Source organism: Vespula pensylvanica, chromosome 7 (assembly GCF_014466175.1).
Source record: "Vespula pensylvanica isolate Volc-1 chromosome 7, ASM1446617v1, whole genome shotgun sequence".
NCBI lineage: Eukaryota > Metazoa > Arthropoda > Insecta > Hymenoptera > Vespidae > Vespula > Vespula pensylvanica.
In genome coordinates, this window is record NC_057691.1 from 4,140,418 (window position 1) to 4,163,121 (window position 22,704).

The following is a 22,704-nucleotide window of genomic DNA, read 5'->3' on the forward strand; positions in this document are numbered from 1 at the left end:
AGAGAGAAAGAACGAAAGAAGAAACGAAAATGATGGCTGTGCAGCCTGAAAAAGACGAGAAAGACATTCACGAGAAGGAGTTACGCGCGTTGTAGCGTGTAAATTAAGCGTAAGAGCGTAAGATGTCGAGACGGTTCACCCCTTTTAACGTAGGGTGAGAAGGGCTTGAATGATCGTTAACGTCCTCCTCTTGAAAAACGATCATTAAAACTAACCTAACCGGGTAATTGTAACGCGAAAGAAAAACACACCTACCTATCCGTGAAATGGTTCTATTATTTTTTCTTTCTTCTTCCTACCAATTTTCTAACCTTCCTGTATTTCTTTTGGTCTCACGTGAAAGGAATTACGAGAATAGCCTGTGGTTGTGTCACGTTTCCTATTTTTGTCTTTCTCTTTCTACTTGAGATTACAATTTTATATCGTCTACGTATACTACGTTATACCGTCTACGTTTTTAAGAGACGCGTTTATTAATAATAATAAAATAAAACATTTGCTGTTAACACATACTGCGTTTATAAATAATAAAAGCATTTCATTAAGCGTAATACTCCGAAATATTTTCTGAAATCTTGTAAATTTTGAAATCTTTTCAAAAAGGCGAAGCACGTTCGATATTTATCTCCAGAGCAAACAATTTAATTATCATAGACCGTAACTAATATTTAAAACAAAATTACTTCTAAACGAACTGCACCGTTCGTTAATATTAATATGCTCGGTTATATGGACCGATAATTTTCCATAGAAAATTGTTACGATATCATTACTGATATAATTAGCGAGAGAGCGTATAATGTACAAAATGGGTTAATGAAAATTAGAACGCTTGAAATCACGCTACGAATATAACACTTAAAAAACATCGATCGTAAAACACTGCCGTTGTTACAAAAAAAAAAAAAGAAAAGAATAGAAAAAAAATAGAAACGAAGGAAAGAAAACAAAAAAAAAAACAGAAAATCGTCTCATTTGCGAAAATCCAGAACACTTTAAAGGCGATCGAATTCCGGGTCGAGAAGAAAGATGTTGGTAGAAAGTTAGAAGACGCGTGTGTACTCGTCTAACGTAGCTTACCTATAAATTCCTTTCGTCTCGGCAGCTCGGAGGAGACGCCGGTAAAGTTCTCTATAGAAAACTCTTAGATTACGTCATTAATTTTACGAAAGTCCGTGTGCTAGGTCCCTCATGGAAAGTGAGAAAGAGAGAAAGGAGAAGAGAGGCCATGGAGATTATATCGAGAATGGAAGCGTTAGTACTGGCTGGCATTGAGCGATCGCCTCATCTTCCTTGCGAAAAGTTAGATGAGGAAATTTGTCCTTGCGATAGGTTCCCTCATAGTTGCTGAACTTGTGCACGTTTCTCTATATTACCAACGTAGAAAGATAGAGAGAGAGAGAGAGAGAGAGAGAGAGAGAGAGAGAGAGAGAGAAAGAGAGAGAGAGAGAGAAAGAGAAAAGAATAGAGTGAGCGAGTAGAGGACAAAGAGAAAGCTCGTTGTTCACATTTTTTTAAATTGTTATTTCGGTGACACCCGTTACATCGGAAACAGAGAGAGAGAGAGAGAGAGAGAGAGAGAGAGAGAGAGAGAGAGAGGGTTTGTAGAAATATTTGAGACTAGGAGAAGCCTTCGAGTGGGAGGAACCAGCTAAGCCCTTTGGGAATTAATATCTTGAGTGGGTAGGAACGATCAGAGAACCACTTCGATGATCGTCGAAGCGGTTAAACGACGGAAGATGAAATCGTCGTGAATGTTATCGACTATATCCGTTTTTATTCAATACATTTCACGCATTAGAAATGTTTTATTTTATTATCGACCATTCTCCTCTGTTAAATATTTTTTATCCTTGATGAAACGAAGTCAGACGGCTCGAAGTAAATCTCTTTAAGATCATCCAATCTTCCTTAGAAACATTAATCGAAAAGGAAAAAATTGTCCGGACTTTTTTACATTAAGAATTTATTCAAAAATCACTTTAAAAAGGACAATGATTAATAGCCACTTAATAAAATGGAATTTGTCCTTTGTGTTATCTTTTTTTCTTTTTCTTTCCCTCTTTTTCGTATCATCATGGTATCGCAAAAACTTGAAAAAATTCTTTCGCTAACAAGCGTAAACTACGTTTACAACGTTAAAAGGAGAAACGAGAGAGTCTGGAGCTTTGATAAAATCAAGAAGGAAGGAGAACGAATAAAGTTTTGTTCCTCGTTCTATCACAGTAAACTTCTTAGTAGATCTTAGAAGAAAATTCTCTTCTCGTTATTTCCTGAAAAGCCAGAGATCGGCTTACAATTTCTGTTGGGGTGATCGTTGCGTTGTCGAGTTCTCGTAAGTCTTGGTGTTGGCTCACCAGAGAAGCATAATTACAGACTTAGTTCAAGAACGAAGAAACGTAGCATTTTCACGACGATAGGAGATGATGAGATCTTTGGTGTCTGCTTAGACTCCTATCTACGTTTGAACGGCTCGTCGAAGAAACGAGCGTAGAACGCTAGTAGGAAAGTCGGGATCAGACGGTCGTTTATCAAACGTAGAATTAGGGACATCTGTCCGCTCTGGAAGCCCGCCAAATTGAGTACCCGCCCTTTGCAACCGACGCGTCCTTCGAAATCAACGGAATATTATCTCTTTCCTATTATCCGCTATCTCTTCTCTAAGATTTTTTCTTTTTTTTCTTTTTTCAGATTTCGTTACTTACGAATTGAATAGAATAAAAAAATTGGTAATGTTATTAAATTGGTATATAATGATTACATTTTTTTTTACATTATTAAAAAATGAACATATACAATACGTAGAAAATAGAATAAGTTGTAACTTAAACAACGATACGTTACAGTGTTCGATAATTGTTCAATCGACTTGTTTTTCCTTTTTTTTTTTTTTAAATTAACCAAAAATGTCTCATTAACGTAGAAATTCAATTTCTGAATTAACGAGAAGGAGAGAATCAAATGGTGGTACTCGAAAGGAATAAACTCTTGGAATGATTTTAAGGGGCTGACTTAAAAGCGATTACCTACTTTGGACGAGTCGGGTATCATCGAGTTGAACGAGCTAGGATAGCCTGCTAATGATTTATCGCTGTAATGGACAAATGATACGAGCGAGGTGTCGCTAATGCTAACACACGTAGACGCGTAACAACCGTCTGATAGATGCGTGCTAAGCGAGGCAAAACAGTCTGTGTAACGTCGAGTTAATCGATGAAATTCACGCATCGTTATCGCGAACTTCCAACGTGACTAGAAATTCGATTGCTTGTGGAAAACTGATGTAGTTTATATAACAGTCGCCTGTAGCTCTATTTAAAATAAGAAAAAATATACGAATCAAAAATTCTCTTTCCCTTTATCTTTCTCATATTCGAGTATCTACAAACGTTGGTAATTATTTTTATTGAAAGGAAAAATAAAATAAATCATTTTTTGATTCGTTCCTTTGACACGTATTTCACATTCTCTCGCTTATTTGATCTCGAAAATGCTCCCGACGATGGAACAATTCTTTTATTCAGTTCTCGTAGCATATTGAACTATTTTATTCAAATAATATAAGGTATCTCATATCGCGAAGAAATAAAAAGAGTTTTGATAATTTATCGAAGAAAAAAGATGATTATTTTCGATCGAGTCGAACTGAAAATTGCTTCTTGTTATAATTCGTAAAGTTAAGAAGAATAATTTATGGTTTATTGCAATTTATAATAATTTTATTCATTGTCTCGTTACGAAACACTCCATATTCCTTACCTCATAACAACGATCAAATTCTATCGATAAGCCAAAGGCGAAGCATAAACGGTCGGTCGTAAACACGATTGCAATTAGCTGTCTTTGGTAACGCAAATGCAGCAGCAGATTCGACCATACGTTTCACGCTTGGAAGAGAATCGATCGACGCAAAGGATTCAGTGAGACGAGAGTATATTGCCTTGAACGGGAGATATATTGATAAAGAAAGTGAGAGAGAGAGAGAGAGAGAGAGAGAGAGAGAGAGAGAATGAAAATAATGACTAATATATGTGATCGTGCTCTAAATGGATATATCATTCGATTGCACAATTTGCTTGTTTGTATACTTACATTTTGCACAAACATTTATTTTATTTATTCATTACAAACGCGATCCAATATTTATTCGCTTTTAAAGATATTTCTCTAAATCATTAAAATGGAGAATGCATCGATTGCACAAATCTTTTTTGAGAAATAAAAAGTTTTAAAAATCAAGACGATAATCATTTTTTTAATTATCCATTGATATTTTATCTTAAGGACAAATATTGAAAGTAAGATAGTTTGTAAGATCGAAATAATAATTGATTAGTATCGATAAGAAAAGATATCTGAGAAGATCGAGTTTCGGGTTAACACAGTTAAAAGAAACGGTGCCAGAGTCTTGCGACTTTAAGCGTAGGTGTCGCGAATAGTATGCGAGCGTATAAGGTAGAAGGTCGGGATCAGAGGCTCGTTTATCAAGTCCCTGGATTCCGGACGTCTGTCCCATGTCCCACAGGATGAATTTATCGGTTTTATAATTAAGCGTGGCTGGCAATACCCGCCAAGTAACGCGCAGGTAATTTATATACATATACGTATATATCTTTCTTTCTCCTTCTTTTTCTTTCTTTCTTTCTCTTAGTGATACTTTCTATACTTTTCTTAGATGTAACCTTCTTAGTAAAACTTACCCTTTTCATCCCCATTTTCGTACTTTAAACGTAAGCGAGATCCTCTTTCTCTTTCTCTCTATTTCTCTTTCTCTCTGTTCAACTTGAATAACGGACGGTAGTTTGCTTTGTTCTCGATACTAAGCTAAGATTCCACAGTGTAGATGGATAGAACAGAATTCAGATGGTTTTGTATCGTTGTATTTGAGTCGTGGCGACTGAAAGTTGTTAGGTATACGTACACAAGAGGCAACGTCCTAACGAGCATGTAATTACAATGAAACGATTGAGCTCTGTACGAAGCTCTGGGAAATCCAGGTAATTATTACGAATTATAGCGGAAACCGAGAGTGCAGCAGCTCGTAGGCTCGAGTTAGGACAGCTTCGCTAGAGGAGAGAGAGGAGATGAGAAGGTTTGCCTGGGAGAGACGGGAGAAGTCGAGAGAATGAGAGAGAGAGAGAGAGAGAGTGATAGAGAAGAGGAGAGACGAGATGAAGGGACAGAGGTAGAGACAGTGGTAGTAGGAGAAGCCACGAGAGAAAGATAGAGATAGAGAGAGAGAGAGAGAGAGAGAGAGAGAGAGAGAGAGAGAGAGAGAGAGAGAGAGAGAGAGAGACAGAGAGGAGTGAACGGATACGGCACGGTATGGAGTTTGAGGCTTGTTTGAACAGGCTGCAGCTTCCAAAGAGGGTGGTCGGGGTAGTAGGGGTTGCTATGACGATCACGCCCCATCGAATTACGCGAAAATTGCCCTACGTACCCCATACCCAATCGTCCACCCTTCATCAGGACTTCAGTCTTTCCAAACTCACTCATTCTCTCTCTCTCTCTCTCTCTCTTTCTCTTTCGGTCTCTGTATCCCTCTTTCTCTCTGTCTGTCTCTCTTTCTCTCTCTCTCTCTCTCTTACTCTATCATTCGTTCTCTCCTCGTGTTACGAATGCGAGCGACGATAAACGGTTTTGCCAAATCGCATGCCTTTCGATCGACCTTTTCACTCAGCTCTCCCATCTTCCCTAACTCTCTAAGTACGTAGTAGTCAAAGTCGATGACTAAGTCCGACCAGATATTAAAGTATCATACGTAACATTGCATTCGTCGGATATAACTTGATGTTATCAAAATATTTAGAAACTATAGGATATGCATACATGGAGAAACATAATTGAATTGAAATATAGATTTTATTAATTTTAAATAAATTATTAAGGGGTTATTACGATATTATATTAGTGAACTTTAATTTAAGAATATGTTAATAGCTAAGAAAAAATCAACATATTTGCAAATAGAATTATGTTTCTATGTTTATTCGGCGACATGATATACTTCGATCTAGAATCTGACATTAAATGGATCTTACATACCTACGAATAGAATAACTAGGACATACGATTACATAACCAAGCTATTCCCATTAAATTCGTTTAAAAACACGGGTTTGAATCGAAATCGAAATAGCCATTACATAAATACACCTATCCTACGTTATTGTTTCTTATAGATTTCGATACGAGGTTGGGTTACGTGCAGTGGACACAAATTTTCTCTTTTTTCTCTCTCGCCTGTTGTTAGGTAATAAGCCGGAGGCAGGATTAAAAGACTACGAAAGTCCAATATCGGTGGGACCGTCAGGTTGCGAGTAAAAGAGCTAGACGTTACACGAGATTCCTGTGGGAATTCCTGCAATCCTTTACGTGATTTCACTCTCTCTCTCTCTCTCTCTCTCTCTCTCTCTCTCTCTCTCTCTCTTTTTCTCTCTACCTCTATCTCTTTCTTTCTCATGTATTACGGGTGCTACACGGGGGACGCAATGTTTTCGCATTAAGGGTCAAACTGTCCCCTCCGCAACTGAACATATATACACATACACGTGCGCTCTTGCGCGCTTGCTCACTCACATACACATATATACAACAAGAACAGTGCCAACGAGTCGCCGCAATTTATACGCTCCTGGCGCCAATTAACCGGACTTTCTCGTAATAAAATTAGCCTCGCACGATTTCGTCCTGTCCCTGTTATACCATTCGTCGCGTTTCATGTCTCATGAAGGTTCTCGAACGTAAACCGACGACAGAGCTACTACCTCGACTTTTCCACTCTTCTCTACCAATGTTCATATTCGTTTTTAATTAAAAATGGGATTAAAATATATATCGACGTGGCACGGCACCGACGCGAGAAAAAGGACCAAGCTGATTAACTCTGGGGATTCTGTTTGTTCCTGAATTTCCATTATTTGGCTTTACAAATGAGTTGTTTATCTGCTATGTATATAACAAGAGAAAGAGAAGAAAGAGAGAGAGAGAGAAGTGTTCAAAATTTGTCCATTTATCGTGTGATTTTATGAAATATGAAACAATGAAATGCAAAGAGAAATAAAAGATAAAAAAAAAATATATATATATATATAAGTAATTTCATTTAATATCTATGAATATCCAAGAAATAAAATTAAGATACTTGAAGCTATTTCGAATTTAGGTGAACAGCATGGAAAATTCAATATAAAATTCTATATAAAATGAAAGTTTGCGAAATAAAAAGATTATTATTGCATTATATGTATGGTCATGGTTTATAGAAAATCATCGACGAAAGTTATCAATCAAGTTAAATTTTCTGACTGTCCATTGCGTAAGAAATTAATTTCCTTTTGCGGTTTGGTTTTCTATTATAACGTTGGAGAACAGTCCATTTTATTTCGATTTTTCCGCGGTCGTATCTCCGCCAGAAACCGCCACGTATAACAATGGTACCGGTCGACCTAGAGAAGTGAATGAATTGGCAAGGAAATGCCACATAAAGAAAAAGAGAAAGAGAGAAAGAGAAAGAGAGAGAGAGAGAGAGAGAGAGAGAGAGAGAGAGAGAGAGAGAGAGAGTGAAAGAAGGAGGCAGGGGAGAGGAAATATTTTTCATTCGCCGAAGTAACGTCAATTTTTCACGGGATCGTGGACAACAAAGTTAGCCCAGGTGAACTACTTTATTTGCGGAACGCCATTGTCCGTCCATGGCTTGTAATTTCTTATAAACTCGTTTCTTCGTGCATTGTTTTCTCTCGGCACCTCTCGTGAGTGCTTTTAAAAGCTTTATCATGAAAAAGAGGAAGAGAAAAAGAAAGAGAAAGAAAAGAGAGACAGAGAGAGAGAGAGAGAGAGAGAGAGAAGGGCAGGAAACGAGATAGACGATTATAACGGTCGTTACTTACTGCCGAAGAACTATGAAAAGACTAAAGTGGAAAGTACCGTTCGTGGTAGGTCACGTCAAAAAACAAAAAAAGAAAGAAAAAAATAAAATGAAAGAAAAGAACCATAAAAAAAATGACTGAAAAAGGAAAAAGAATAAATTTTCTGAAGGCTCTATCTGGGACGGTATAATATACACGAAACAAAATCATTTTTACCGGTCTTGATAAAACATCTAAACGTACGTATAATTACAACTTTAGATTTGTGCTGTAATACTATATTATCTTGATAAGGATCTACTGTTTATGCGTGTAACTATGTAATTAAATATATAGAGAAACAAGTGTAAAGATAAAAATCGAAAGTGCGGTTCATAAACTAATTTGACATTTGTTCGTGAATAGGGTTAACAGAGAAGATCAATGAGAAAGACAGAAGGTAGAGATCATATCCGTTTGTCATTTTCCTCTTCACTTGACTGACGTTTACGTCGGGACGACTTAGCATTACTTCCGGGATGAAGATGAATTAATCGGGAACCATCTTTTCGTACTCTCTCTTCTCTCTCTCTCTCTCTCTCCGTCTCTCTTTCACACACACCCTTCCGTGCTACTCTCTTTTCCCTCTTTCTTTTCTTCTATAACGAATATCTTCACTCCACTTCGTCTTCTAAACCCTTTCATCGCGTTCATCGCCATCGTTACGTCGTCGTAAGCAAATAGATTCGAGAAAGAGGGGAGATTCTCGTTTCTCCTTCGACCGAGAGAAAATTTCTGCGTACAACCCTTTAATAATAATTTATTATCTTCTTGAACGTTAGACGGATCAAACGGCATTCCATTACGTCGTTAATACAATATCGTTCGAAGAGTATGGCTACGGATAATTGAATAATTTAATAAAGCTTTTCGTCGTCAGACGTCGAAGTACGTGGGAAGATATGGAAAGGACCATTTCGAACGATCTCGATAAGGGCATAACTTAAACACTATATTTAAACGTTATGTCGAGGGTGAAAAAGAGGTGTTGGAAAATTGGTAAAGAGTTCGCATAGTCTTCCTTCGTATAATAGCGATGTCATATTTGAGGACAATGCCCGACGTTTAAAAGGAGAAAGGGAAAGAGACAAAGAGAGAAAGAGAGAAAGAGAGAGAGAGAGAGAGAGAGAGAGAGAGAGAGAGAGATACAGGAGGGAACGACAATTTAACGAGCGTGGTTCTAATTATTAGCTCGACTGTACTTCACGGACTGTGAGAGAACCGAAGAGGGTCGCGTAAGAGTTGTTTCTACCCTCGGTGTTAACGCGATATACCCTCTAGGCTTCAGGCAAAGCCTACACTGAGAGAGATAGAGAGATAGAGAGATAGAGAGATAGAGAGATAGAGGGAGAAAGAGAGAGGGAGAGAGAGAGAGAGAGAGAGAAAGAGAGAGAGACAGACAGACAGAGAGTGAGAGAGTGAGAGCAAACGCGCATGTGTATGCTAAGTCTCGGCTCACCTAGCCTCATCTACGTTTCTGTTTAGACTTGTCTATCTCTCTTCCTCTTCGCGTCTCTACGCTTCCATACATATGCATCCAGATGATTTACTGTCCTTTGCACAACACTCTCCATCTCTCTCTCTCTCTCTCTCTCTCTCTCTCTCTCTCTCTCTCTCTCTCTCTCTATCTATCTAACTCTGTCTTCGTCTTTGCTTTTACTCTCAGAATCCTCTCCCAAAGCCCATCAGGCAAGTGTCGTAGATTCCAATGTTCAAGGGCACTCTTCACATATTTGTTGAGGCTGAAGTAACCTTAGAATTAATTTACTATTCCAGATCTAGGAGTTAGAGCTTGTATACTCTGTAGTTTTATAATAGTAAAAACAAAAAACCGCATTAAAAGGAAAAGAGAAAGTAATTCTTTTGAAATGGATATTGCTATTTGAAGTCTTCGAAATCGACATACATCCAAGTATTTATCTTATCAAGCTATACTTTCTTTTTTTTTATTTTTATATCACGGGTATATTTCATTCTTATCATATACTTACAATTTTCTGATACAATGAATAAAAAATAAAGAACAATACTTTTTATTTATTTAAAAATATTTACATTAATTTTGTAATGGATGCTATAATTTGTGTTTGATATATTTTTAATGTCAAACATTTGTTCACGAAAACCTTTGAAACGAAGGTTCTCGTTCCATTTTCGAGGAAGGTAGTCGCGTTATTGCAAAGCCACAGAACTAGCGATCCAATTCGCGATAACCAGCCTGTCGCTTTGGTCCAGCTCTCGGTTAGCTATCTGTCGGCGTTGCTCCGATTTCTCCTATTCGACGCTGACTGAGAACTTTCTCTCCCTTCCGGGTATTGTCCTATCGAGCTTCGAACGGGTCATACAGACAGGCGGAAACATGGTGGAAAAGCGTTAGGACCACGGTGACACTCTGTCGTCCATTCGACTGGAAAGCGATAACGTCTTCGATCGATCGGTTCGAATCTGACGAGAGCTAAGATCGTGCATGATTTGAAAGAACTATCGGAAAGAGGAAAAATGTACATGGACCTATCAGATTATCGACATTTTGACTTATTTTTAGTATCTAAAAGAGTAATGCAAAGAAAAAATTTTATTATTAAGATTGAAATTACAATAAGTTATATATAGTATACATACGTACAATGTCAATATATATATATATATATATATATATATATATATACATATATTCATATAAAATAGTCTACATAAAGTGTTTCGCTACAGTATTGAGTTAAATGTCTTTATTTATTCTTTGTTCTTATTAATAAAATGATTAATTCTTTTATACTTATACAAGAGATAATATTGTTTCATATTACTTTTGGAAGTAGAATAGGATTAATATTTATTTTCATATTCAGATAGCTCTTATCAAAATGAATATTAATCCGAAAGATTTATTTTTTCTTTTTCTTATTCAGTTAAATCATGTAATAAAATCTAGTTTTCTTTTCTTGCTAGAAATAATTCCTCTTTTCTCGAAACAGTATGGGTTTCTTTCGTCAGCCTTATGAGCTACGATCACGCTCGCGTTAAGACGTTTTCGTGATAAGACGATCTCCTCGGGAAAACGCGATAGACACGAGTACTCAGAAATGGTTTTACTAAGCCTTAGGCAGCGATGATTGATGACGCTACGAAGATTTTCATTTTACGATATTTATTTCTATTCGTTTTAAAGCATATAATCTTATCACTTGTATACTTACATGAAAGTAAAATGAAAAGAAGAGGAAGGGAGAAGGAAAATGAATATATTTACCTTTGCGAAAATATATTCAAACAGTGTTTCTCAAACTTCTTTAAATCATTCTTCTCTTAAAAAAAGAGAAGTTCTCGATTAACAGAATCTAATGATTCGCTTATTTAGCATATATCTCGTTCGAATAAAGTTAAAAACAATGATAACAAAAAAAAAAAAGAAGTTGCTACCATTCGATTTCGACGTAACATTTTTTAATCCAACTTCTAAATATTTTTTATAAAGAAACAACGAAGTACTTACGTACATACGCCTATATTAAAAAACTAGATACGAAATGGAAGAAAGAGAGAAGAAAGGAAATTTCTTCTTCGACGATCTTGGTCTATATATATCAGTAAAAGAACAAAGACGATCGGCACGTTCATTGCACTGCTTTAGTTGAAGAAGAAAAGAGAGATAGAGAAAATTCCAGTTTCGACGTATCTTCTTTCGATCGACCGAGTTTCGCTTTTCCTATGGATCGGAAAAGAAAGGCAGGAATGTTAGGAACGATGAGAGTGCTCTTGCCCTTCTCGTTTTCGTCAAAGACTTTCCTTTAATTTCTAGCGTATCCGATATATATATATATATATATATATATATATATATATATATATATATATAATGTCCAGCTGAACGGGATCGGGCATGGTAGGAAGGGTACCTACAAAACTCCATAGCAATCGACAACGTCTCATCGTAAGCTCGTAACTTTAGACTCCGAGATGGTTGTACGTGTAGGAAAAAGGATCGGTGGTATTTCGTTATTGCGAGAAAGATAAAAGAAAAAGGAGAGGGTGGAACTTTAGATAAGAACACGCTAACCGTGATTCTCCTTTTCTAGTCACGTGTTTCGCGAGTTCTTTTTTCTTTTCTTTTTTTGTCGATGATATACGTGAACATGTTTCTAATTTCATAATGCATACATTTAAAGATGAATTTGTAAAATTTAAAAAAACAAACATTTACTTTTTTCTTTTTTTCTTTCTTTTTTCTTTGGTAATAAATTTCCACATCCGACGTTCATTAATCGATTTATTGCAATTTCGACTATTATAAATCGAGAATCAATCGTTTTTATAAGAAAATGTTTATTTACATTCTTATATATAATCTTATATCTATGCTTAAAAAAAGAAAGAGCAAAGCGTATCTTTGAAATAATGATACGAGAACGAAACTAAAATCGAATCGAGAGGGTGAAGTATAATTTCGAGATAAATTCTATGCGACTCGTTTCCCTTAAAATTTCGACAACGCTTCAGTACGGTTGGCGCCAAGCAACGGCGCGAACGCGCAGGGATAATAACACGAAGTAGTCCGCATAATTTCGTGATAAATCGTCGTTCAGGGACTTCAAAAGCCACACTCGTTTCCTTCCTATCTTCCACGCTTCGACTAGACTCGAGCGTCACTATACGGCTTCCCTTTCATCGACCATAACAATGGCGATACTGCGATTACTCTTTTACCCCCAATCATCTATCCCGACATTCACCGTCTCGCTTTCATTTTTCCTTTTTTTTTATCCTCTTGAACGATTGATTGTTTTACGCAACGTATCGAAAAAGAAAAAGAAATGACTTCTAGTTAACCTTTATAGTTAATAGATATTGTTTCGACGTGAAATACTATGGGGAGGGAAACTTCAATTTAAAATGAAGAAAAATGAGAAGGATGATAGTGCTGAAAATTTAATACTCGATAATTATATTGCTTTTACATATATACTTATATAGGTATAATTATAAGAGAAATAAATTACTTATTATATTATATAAATTATCATTGCGCATAGTTCAAGACCAAACAAAAAGATTTTCGTTCTAACAAAAGAAAACTTCAAATTTCTTTTAATCCAAATTACATCTTTAATTCGTTATATTAAGACACGTTGAACGTACTGGACAAGACTGATAGAAAGGTTCAACAAAGTTTCGAGAGAGTATGAGTAAATGAGTTCGAGAGGGTCGGACGAAAGCAGACGCAGCTTGGGTAAACATTTTTACGTTATTATGAGGATCCGAGAGTGGATATTAAGTAAACGCCTGGCAGCGTTGAGAAATCGTTGTAGAGTAGCCGAATAGCGTCGTTCCTGCTCAAACCAGCCTCCTCCCCCAACCTTTCTTCGAACTAGTCGGATCGAAAATTCAACCCCCTAAACCTCCCACTTTCACCCTCTTCTTCTTCCTCTTCCTCTTCTTCCATTCTCGATGTCGAGGTAATCGCGAGATTGAACGGACGTCTCGTTCGCCGCTCGAGTAGTTAATCGCGATTTTCAAGAGCACGAGGAGCCATTGAGGGGCAGGGATGGTGGATAAAACGTCGTACTTTGCATTTCGGTAAAGCCAGCGAACTCGGTCGATTTTACCATTCATCCTTCTTTTTACCATTTCCTTTTATTCGCGAAAACGGATCGTTCGCTACGATAACCGTATATCATCGGCTAATCCAAGAACGGCGCGTTTATGCGTCGTAAAAATAGAGAAAGGATGAGAGAGAGAGAGAGAGAGACAGAGAGAGAGAGAGAGAGAGAAAGAGAGAGAGAGATTGTTAAGTGGAGCGAGAAAGAAATTTCTCATCGTCTACACGCAGTCTGAATGTACTTCCTTTCCTTTTTTCGTTTTTTTCTCTCTTTTTCTCTCTCACCGAGAGGACTTTGGTCGTCGTGATATCTCGCATAAATCTATAGATACATTCTTCTTTATCTGTTTTATATTAGAGTGATAACGGGACTGATCCATTGAAGTGGGTACATTTGAATAACCGGATACTTTTTATGATACGAATGAATTCTTCGGTAGAATAAAACTTTCTTTTTCAATCGGTAGCCACGAATCTTTTTTTCTCGATTATTGGGCATGAGAATAACGAATAAATATGAGCTGTTTGTTTTGCGAAGGAAAACATTGATTTTTCATTTGACAAATTTCTAAGAACATTCTCGATCATTGACGTCCGATAAAGTACACTGAATGTTACATAGCATGACATGAGAAAGACAGATATATTACGATCAGATGGACCTGGAGATTCTCGTACTAGACAAAACATTACCGAGGTAAAAATTGAAAGAGTAACATGAAAAAAGAATTAAGAGGATTGTTGGGGATCTCCAGGGATGGCAAGTAAACGCGATAGGCAGGTGTCACGCCATCGAGTTACCCCCTGGCGCGACGATCACGCAGATTACGATGGTCTCGTGCACGAGTTTGTCTCGGGGGTGTTTACCCCTTTCCCTTCTACCACCCACTTTTCCCCAGCAGCTCTCTTCACTCCCACAACTAACGGACTTGGTTACGTTGACACTGCATCACGAAGCACTAACCACGTTATTTATGTTACCTCGTAAAACTTGTGGCGTGCCTAAACACACTATTCCTTACGATCCTCTCGAGCTTCCCCTTTTTCCTAAAGATCGGACACGTATACACGCTCTGGCAAATTGTACTTAAGAGTGGATGGGGGAAAACGTGGGATGAAGCGAGGGACTCGAGGGTTGGGGGTTGAGAGGTGGAAGGGTAAAAGAAAAAAACGAGTTACTTTCTCATTTCGAAGATTTCTCAACGATCGTCCTCGACCGAGATTAGGCTTAATAGTCGACGGACCAATCAGCGTAAACATTCGTGCCCGAATTAATGCGGGATTATTCGTAAAAAAGAAAGAATGCATGCTTCGAGTCAATGAAGTATAAAAAGTTGATCTGTAAAAAGTCTACTTTCCACGTATTATACGTTCATTAACCGCGTCTACTAGCTCGATCCGCTTATTCCGACATTTCCGATACGTACCATACATACGTATGTAAATACATAGCTCCAGAGCTCGATCCGCGATTACATTTCTATCCGCGCTTAATGTACGCGCTAGTAACGTGTTTACGTTGCATGCATACCCACAGAACGAGTTTCGGATTAAAGGACTACTATTCGTCGAGAATGGCGCCGTGGTAAAGAACATACGCGAGATTCGTGTCTAGGAAAGATCGGTATTTCTAATTTCTTTATTTTCGACGACTTTTTGTCCCTTTTTAATTTCTCTTTTTTCTCCAAGGACTAGAACGTTCACGTTACGTTATTTATTCACAAAAAGGAATTTCCTTTCAGTTACCATATTCTATGGAGTTGGATTACGACGTGGTGAGAGTGGCGGGTGCAGCTTCGGGCATGATGGCTTTACTGTCTCCGAGGGTGAACGTGTCGGCCAAAGGCGAGGTCCCCGTCGTCCTGCAAGTCTTCAGGATCAGACTGCCTTGTTCCGGTCTCGTTAGCGCCGAAATTCCTTTGGCCCTCAGGCTGAACGTCACCGCACCTCCTGGGACCAAGTATAACGACACCATACTGGTTTTCAAGAGGAACAAAATCTGCTTGAAGGGTGCGTCGGATCATTAAGAACCGTTTTCGAATATATTATAATATAGTATAATGTATACACACACACTCGCGCGCGCATGAAACTAAAATTTCACAGGGTCTATAGTATCTTGATAAAATTAAATGTCTTCTAAAGGCATTATTTCACTTTAATTATTGCGATAAAATATTTACGGTAGTATATTTTGATAATGAAATTTAAATAATAACAATATAGACGATTTTATTACGATTATATAAACTTTACATCGAGAGTTCTATATTATAGATATATTATACAATATGACAATATATTTATAATGTACGACACCGTGTAAAATAATACTTAAATTAGTATAACTATAGTCCCGAAATCGTTCTCAAAACGTCGCGATATTTTTCCCCGACGAAATTGTCATTTTCGTTTTTGCTCTCCCATTGTTTTCGTTATTTTCCGAATGCAAACGAGTCGAGGCTCGTGCGTACAACGGACGAGCTTTCACGCGAAGTACCTTTGTCTCTAGCGTATACATGTGCCACTCGATAATTACTTCGTTTATGTAATCGCGAATTTAATTAGCGTGCTGGACGAGTTCACGGAATGCCTTCGTTACGGAATTTCGAACGTGTCACGTTAAAAACACACGCCACCGTGCCTCGTCCCACGCGCGCGTGCATGCACGCACTCATACACACGTATACACATATGCACTCGCATACACGTTCACAGGTAAACTTCCATAGATATACAAACACATATACACACATGCAGGAACGATCCCTTTTAAACGCTCCAACTCTATACGTGCGATTTACGACCCTTTGTGTAACCTGCGGCCACCGACAATGGCGATACATGATTTATCAAACAAGAATTTCGTACATACGTACTGACGCTCGTAGAGGCGTACAAACTCGATGCCCAGCTTCGATGCTTTTCCCGCTTTGTCCATGCCGATTAAACTCGTTACACGGATGAGCGAGCTACTCAAAATTCCATTTTCCCGGTGAGACTATTCCATTTGCAATATTCTCTCGTTGTTTTTGATATATATCGATATGTCCAAGAACTCGATAGTTTTCTTTTCATTTCTGATCCCTTTTTATTCACTCCTTTTTCCTCCTTTCGATTTCTTTTTTTTTTCCCGCAATACTTGCAATTGTTAATACTGACGAGTAAATTACGTGTCTTATTTATTAACGAGCGAGTAAAAAATTTTTATTATTTTAATCGTTACATTTAAGAAATTAAATTATAATTTTCGTGGTGCATTAAAACATAAGTAAAATCAATATAAAACATCATAACATCTTTTTTCGAAAGAAAATAAAATCACTCGTTATCGTTATTAATTATACTATAAGAATTCTACGAGATATATTTATTACGCAAATACGACTAATTTAAAAAAAAAAAAATAAAAATACGATGCAATTTGTCGTTAGTCGACTTTTCTTTATACCCATAGACTAGCCATAAAACGACAAACTCCGGTACGATCGTCGATCTCTCTTGGCAAAGACTCGCGAGCAGTACGATCTCTTCCTGTTCCGTCGATACGACTGATATATATTTCGCGAAAGAATTAATGGTTTCGCGTACGGTGATGGATGCAACTCGACGCGTGACACATAAATTTCACCGTCGGCTGTCAATGAAACGTCGGTTCGCAGGCACGAAAATCGAAGGGTACGAATCGTAGACGTCGCCTGCAGTTCGCCGAATACTACTATACTTTTTTTCTTTTCCTTTCCTCCTACGAACCTTTTTATTTATTTATTTATTTATTTATTCTTTTTCTTTCCTCCTTTCTTTCTTTTTTTCTTCTTCTCTTTTTCTTCTCTGTCGTCAAATTTTTTCCTCTTCTATTCGCGAAATATTCGTATGCGATGTGAGCGTGCACGTGTTTACATGTTTACATATCGAACGACTGAAGGATGGTAGAGGATGACATACAGTCAGCAGACGATAGAAAGGATATATAAGAAAAAGGTGAGACGAAAAAAATAAGGAAAAGCGAGAGAGAGAGAGAGAGAAAGAGAGAGAGAAAAGAAGAGAGAGTCGACAAACAAGGATTCAGATCCAGTTACCGAGAGAAGTGAAGTTACAACGAAAAGCAATCCGCCCTGAAAAATTCGATCTCTGGGGATCGGTGTATTTAATAAAAGAGAAAGAGGAGGACAATAAGAGAGAGACAGAAAGGGAGAGAGAGAGAGAGAGAGAGAGAGAGAGAGAGAGATCAAGAGAGGTCAGAGGATAGCCTTGAAGAAGTATAGAAAAGTGGGGAGAAGTTGAAGAGGAAACCTCATCGATATATTTGTCCCATTTTTCCGAGATAACGCGCTCAGGCTAGAAAGATATTCTCCTTTGTCGATCTCCAGTATAGAATCTCGACTTCCTCTTTTTCCTCTTCCTCTTCCTTTTTCTCTTCTTCTTCATCTTCTTTTTTTTTCTTCTTGGAACGAAGGATCGGTCGAAGGGCGTCGTTGCTATCGAAGATATCCCGCGGCAATCCGAACTCAAACCTCGAGACCACTCGAAAGTAAACGAGTCTCGTACTGAAAGAGATAGAAGAGAAAGAGGTAGATAGCTAAGAAAAGAAAGAGAGAGAGAGAGAGAGAGAGAGAGAGAGAGAAAGACAAAGAAAAAGAGAGACAGAAAGGTTCTGGGAGTCCTCGATGAGTTCTTCTCTTCTTCCCTAGTGATCGAGCGAGAACAGATTTGTAGTTTTATCGTGTAATTGGTGGAAAAGTGTGTTTCTATTTTATCGAAGACGAAAGCCATATAAATCTTCATCCTCGTTTAATCCCGCAAGTTTAATTTGTACTTTTAATTTTTATGTTAATTTCAATTTTGATCTTCGAATTTAAATATGTAATGTAATAGAATTATCTCGCACGTCTTAGTCGTATTTAAACGATTCTATTATTTCTAAATAAGTTTGTAAATGAATTTCGTTTTTCTTGTTTCTTTTTTTTTTCTTTTTTTCTCATTCAGTTCGAAAGTCCTTTATTATACTCGTGCTTTTCGAGTAAAGACTCCGAGGTAAAGAATCGATCGAGTCAATTCGAGGGAAGAGACTTTCTTTCTTATATTACCTGGTAATAAGAAGATTCGTGTGCGAGTCTCGTAGGAATTAAATTCGTGGTCGACGAGGATGGTGATTTTGGCTCGAGTCCTAGATAGCAATTCGGTAGAAGGGTCATACAATTAATTCGAAAGGGACTTCATTTCGGGCTACCCTAAATCTCGGTTAACGTCTGTTTGATACTGTCTGATAACACTTTACTTTAGAATTTGAGTAAAAGGCCTAACTCAGCTTTTAATGATTCTTCGTGTTCTACTTCAAAAACTTCTTCCTTCCTTCCGGAAATTTGCAAGAAGATACAGAACTTGTTCAAAAGTTTAGGTACATCTTCAAAAGATTTCGGATATTATGCCCTTATTTATAATGATTTTTACGAATTCAATATTCTTAATTTTATTATTCACTTGACGCTTAAGATAACGATTCATTCTTATTTACGAAAGAATAATATATACATCTCATAAAAAATTATTAATTTTTGCAAAGTAACATTATTTAAAATTACAATATTTAAAATGCAATGTAAGATCAGATACAGAGATTTTGTACGTAAAAGTTGATAACGTATATCTCGTTCCATTAGATCGAGCTAAATCGGGCCAATCTAGGCCAGTACGATATAAAAATGGAAAAGTGTGAGTTTAATCTACTAACACTAAAACTCTAACTCATACTAACCTAATTGCTAGGTTACACCTCAGAGGAATATGACTCACACAAGCTTGTATAGCAATGTGATGACAAGTACATGCTGAGTAACACTGTTCCCTTATTGCTCTTGTAGTTCGTATTTTCTTCCTACCTGTCGCTGAACTTCGTACACACTTCGAACGAAAGATGATGAACAGCCTTGAGGATAATATTACACTCGTTATGCATTCATCTCCCGCGTGATTTCTATTCTCTCTCCAAGATATTTCATCCTCGTTCGATTTTAGAGAAAAATCCACGCTACTGATATTATTTCGCACCGAGTAGAAAAGATAGTAGAGTTTTCTTTTTTCCTTTTTTACCCTTCTCTCTTTTTCTATTCCTTTTTCTCAACGTTTCTTTCTTTACGCGAAACTTTTCATCCTTAGCAAACAGGTTTCGAGGCTGTTGCCTTATTTACTTGTTCTAGTATGCTGCCAAGAGATGACTTTTGCTTTTCTCTTCATTGGTGCGGAAAGGTCTCGATTTACGAAATAACTTGGAGTAACTCCAGAAGGGCGAAGAAACATTAAACAAAACTTGAAAAAAAAAAGGAAGAAAAAAATGGAAAATATCTCTCAAAGAGATCCGAGCTTTCGCCTAAGGAACTAATCTTGGCGTAGTGTTGCTTTTTCTTCATGAAAATTTCTTGATATAAATGGAATAAGACATGAAAATATATGATAAGAACGTAGAATATAAATGGTATGAAATACATAGATACCTTATATACATACATACATATATATATATCTTTTTTGTTACATAGAATAATATAATTTGTTCTATATAATTTATTATCCGATGTGATATTTTTTGCTTATTGGAAAATTTACAACACCATCGATATATACATATATGTTATTTTAATCGTCATTATAATCAGATATAAAGTATGAAAGAAGAAAAAATTACAAACACAATAAGAATTCACATGGAATGAATAGTTAAGAAGAAAATCGTTTAGGAATGTTGGACAATTTTGATGGTGGCTGTACGTGGTAAAAAAGTCATCGTTTGGCTGTTCGAGCTTCGTGAGATGAGATCAAAGAGATCTCTTTGAGTACTTTCCATGGTTCGTCGAAGCTGCTAGCCCGTTGGCTTTGGATGGACATGGGTCGTGATACGTCCAACGTATAAACGTACAATCATACATATATACATACGTACATGCATATACAATAAGTGCGATGGTGTGCGGTATCGATCGACCAACGAGAATGAGAGAGAAAGAGAGAGAGAGGAAGAGAGTGAAAAAGAGAGAAGAGACACGAACGGAAACTACTTCTACGATGAAATCGACGCGACTCTCTCGATGGAAGGGACACGTCGGATCTATCGACGAGTTCGATCGCCGAGAAAACGTCCTGTCGAGAGCATTTCCTCGATTTAATAACGTTTTAACGCTCTTCTACGTACTTTCCATTTGACGATAATAACGGCCTGTCGATGACAAAGAAAACGCAAATTTTTTGTTAACTTCAACGACTTTATTTTAATAAAACGTCGCGTCCCTGCGAAAATAACTTTAATAATTTCCGTCTGTCGTTAATTCTCGTTGGAAGTATAATGACTATAAAAAGTATTGAGAAAATGAACTTAGGTACTTATTTTTTCTAAGATAATAACTTTTTAAACTCTCTTGTACGAATTATTTTATATTGAAGTGATATCGCCTAGTAAAATATCTACTTGTTCGGAATAATTTATTTTCATGAGTTATAAAATGTATTCTTTAAATTGACATGAGTATTTTAATCCGATTGTGTGAATTATCTCTCTCTCTCTCTCCCTTTTCTCATGACACTCATTACTATAAGAAAAGGAAAAAGCAAATGAATTTACATAAAACCGGAATAATTTATACTAACGCTAAAATCTCGTTTCAACGATATCGTTATCTCAGAGAAATACGATAAATATAATAATATTAAATTCGATAATGCATCGGAAAGCAAATTGGACTCGATAACGAAGCATGCGCGAGCCAATGAATCGAAAGAACTCGTTGATCGTGTAAAAAGCATCGTTGTTAGCGCGCATGTAGTATGACGAATTTTGGGGATATAAATGAGAAATGAGGGCTTATCGAAACAGCAATGAAATTATTAATATGATACATTGTTTGTAAAATATCATATGGAAAAATATGTGAACGTAAAATTCTACGTCATATACAAATACCTATATGAAAATAATTAAAATTGACTAAAAATTTTTTCACGAAAATATTGCTAACGTATCCAAAGCATAAAATTATATATACATAAAAAAAGACATAATGATTTCGTTTCATCATTTAAAATAAGTTTATTTTATTTAAAATGATTTTTTAGAAGAAAGAATATCGAATATATATATCGTTTTCAAGATCGAGTCTTTATTTGTGAAACTCGATTGGATTCCGAGACGATAAAGAAGATTTATCAGGACACTCGTGCTATTTTTTCAGGAGTTGAAACACCCCCTCGTAACGAATCGGTACGTTTAGAGCCTGGTCCTTTGGTGAATGGTGCTGGTGCGCTCTACGTTGCTGCTACTTGTGCCTGTGCTTTGATACTAGTCATCGGCAGTGTCGCTAGCGCTTTGTACATTCGCAACAGCAAGGCACGAGTTCAGGAATCTCAGTAAGTATTGTAACAAATGAGGATTTGTTTATCCTTTTTTCCTTTTTTCTACTAAAGTATTTCTTTTAAGGAACAAATTAAAAAAATAATTCTTATACGATCTTTTATCGAAATTTGAAGTGATAGAAATTGTCATAAGCTGTGATATGAAAAAAACAAAAATACATAACTTAGTACACATCGAATTTTAGTAAAAATATGAAGTATAACAACAACTATTCACTATTAATATATAGTGATATATTTGAAATATTCGATACTTACAATTGCATCACTCGAGTGTTACATTCTATACGATTCTATTATAAAAGTTATTAGGCTAAATTTCATTGGATTTTTTTATTAGAAATAAGAAACGAAAAATCGCAAATGCAGTCGAGAGTTCGTTTCTTCCCCTTCTCGAAGAAAAGCGAGAAAGGTACTTCCCTTTAGAAGAGGAAAAGGGAGGAAGTGGGATTTTTGCTTCAGCCCCCGCGAGAAATTCGTCGGATAAGCTGGATAGGAACTCGTCCGAATGAAATATCCTTTCAATAAGACCCGGTGATCTGTCGGTCGCTTGGCACGCCATCCGACATTTTATTGCACGACTATACCAATCGGTTCCTTGAGATCTGTCCTCCCACGGCTTGAGCGGCTTCAGCAAGACGAAAGATGAAGTAGAAGCACGTTTCTTCTTTCCCCCATTTCGACCCTTGAATCCTTCCATGTTTTTACACGAATAGCTCGTGTCTGTCCTTTCGAGTTTATCCGTGTCATAGTTTAATTTTACGAGCCAAGATAACCTTGTCGTTTTTCGATCAATAACCT

At 36.9% G+C, this 22,704-nt stretch overlaps 1 protein-coding gene across 2 annotated transcripts in view; it reads left to right on the forward strand.

The window, feature by feature from the left end:
- LOC122630769 (tyrosine-protein kinase Drl) overlaps positions 1-22,704 on the forward strand; it is a 75,677-nt gene that overhangs the window by 37,605 nt on the left and 15,368 nt on the right. For both annotated transcript variants that reach the window (XM_043815642.1, XM_043815643.1), the window contains exons 3-4: positions 15,246-15,513; positions 21,723-21,897. In XM_043815642.1, coding sequence (XP_043671577.1) covers positions 15,246-15,513; positions 21,723-21,897 — 443 coding nt within the window. The remainder of the gene's footprint in view (positions 1-15,245; positions 15,514-21,722; positions 21,898-22,704) is intronic.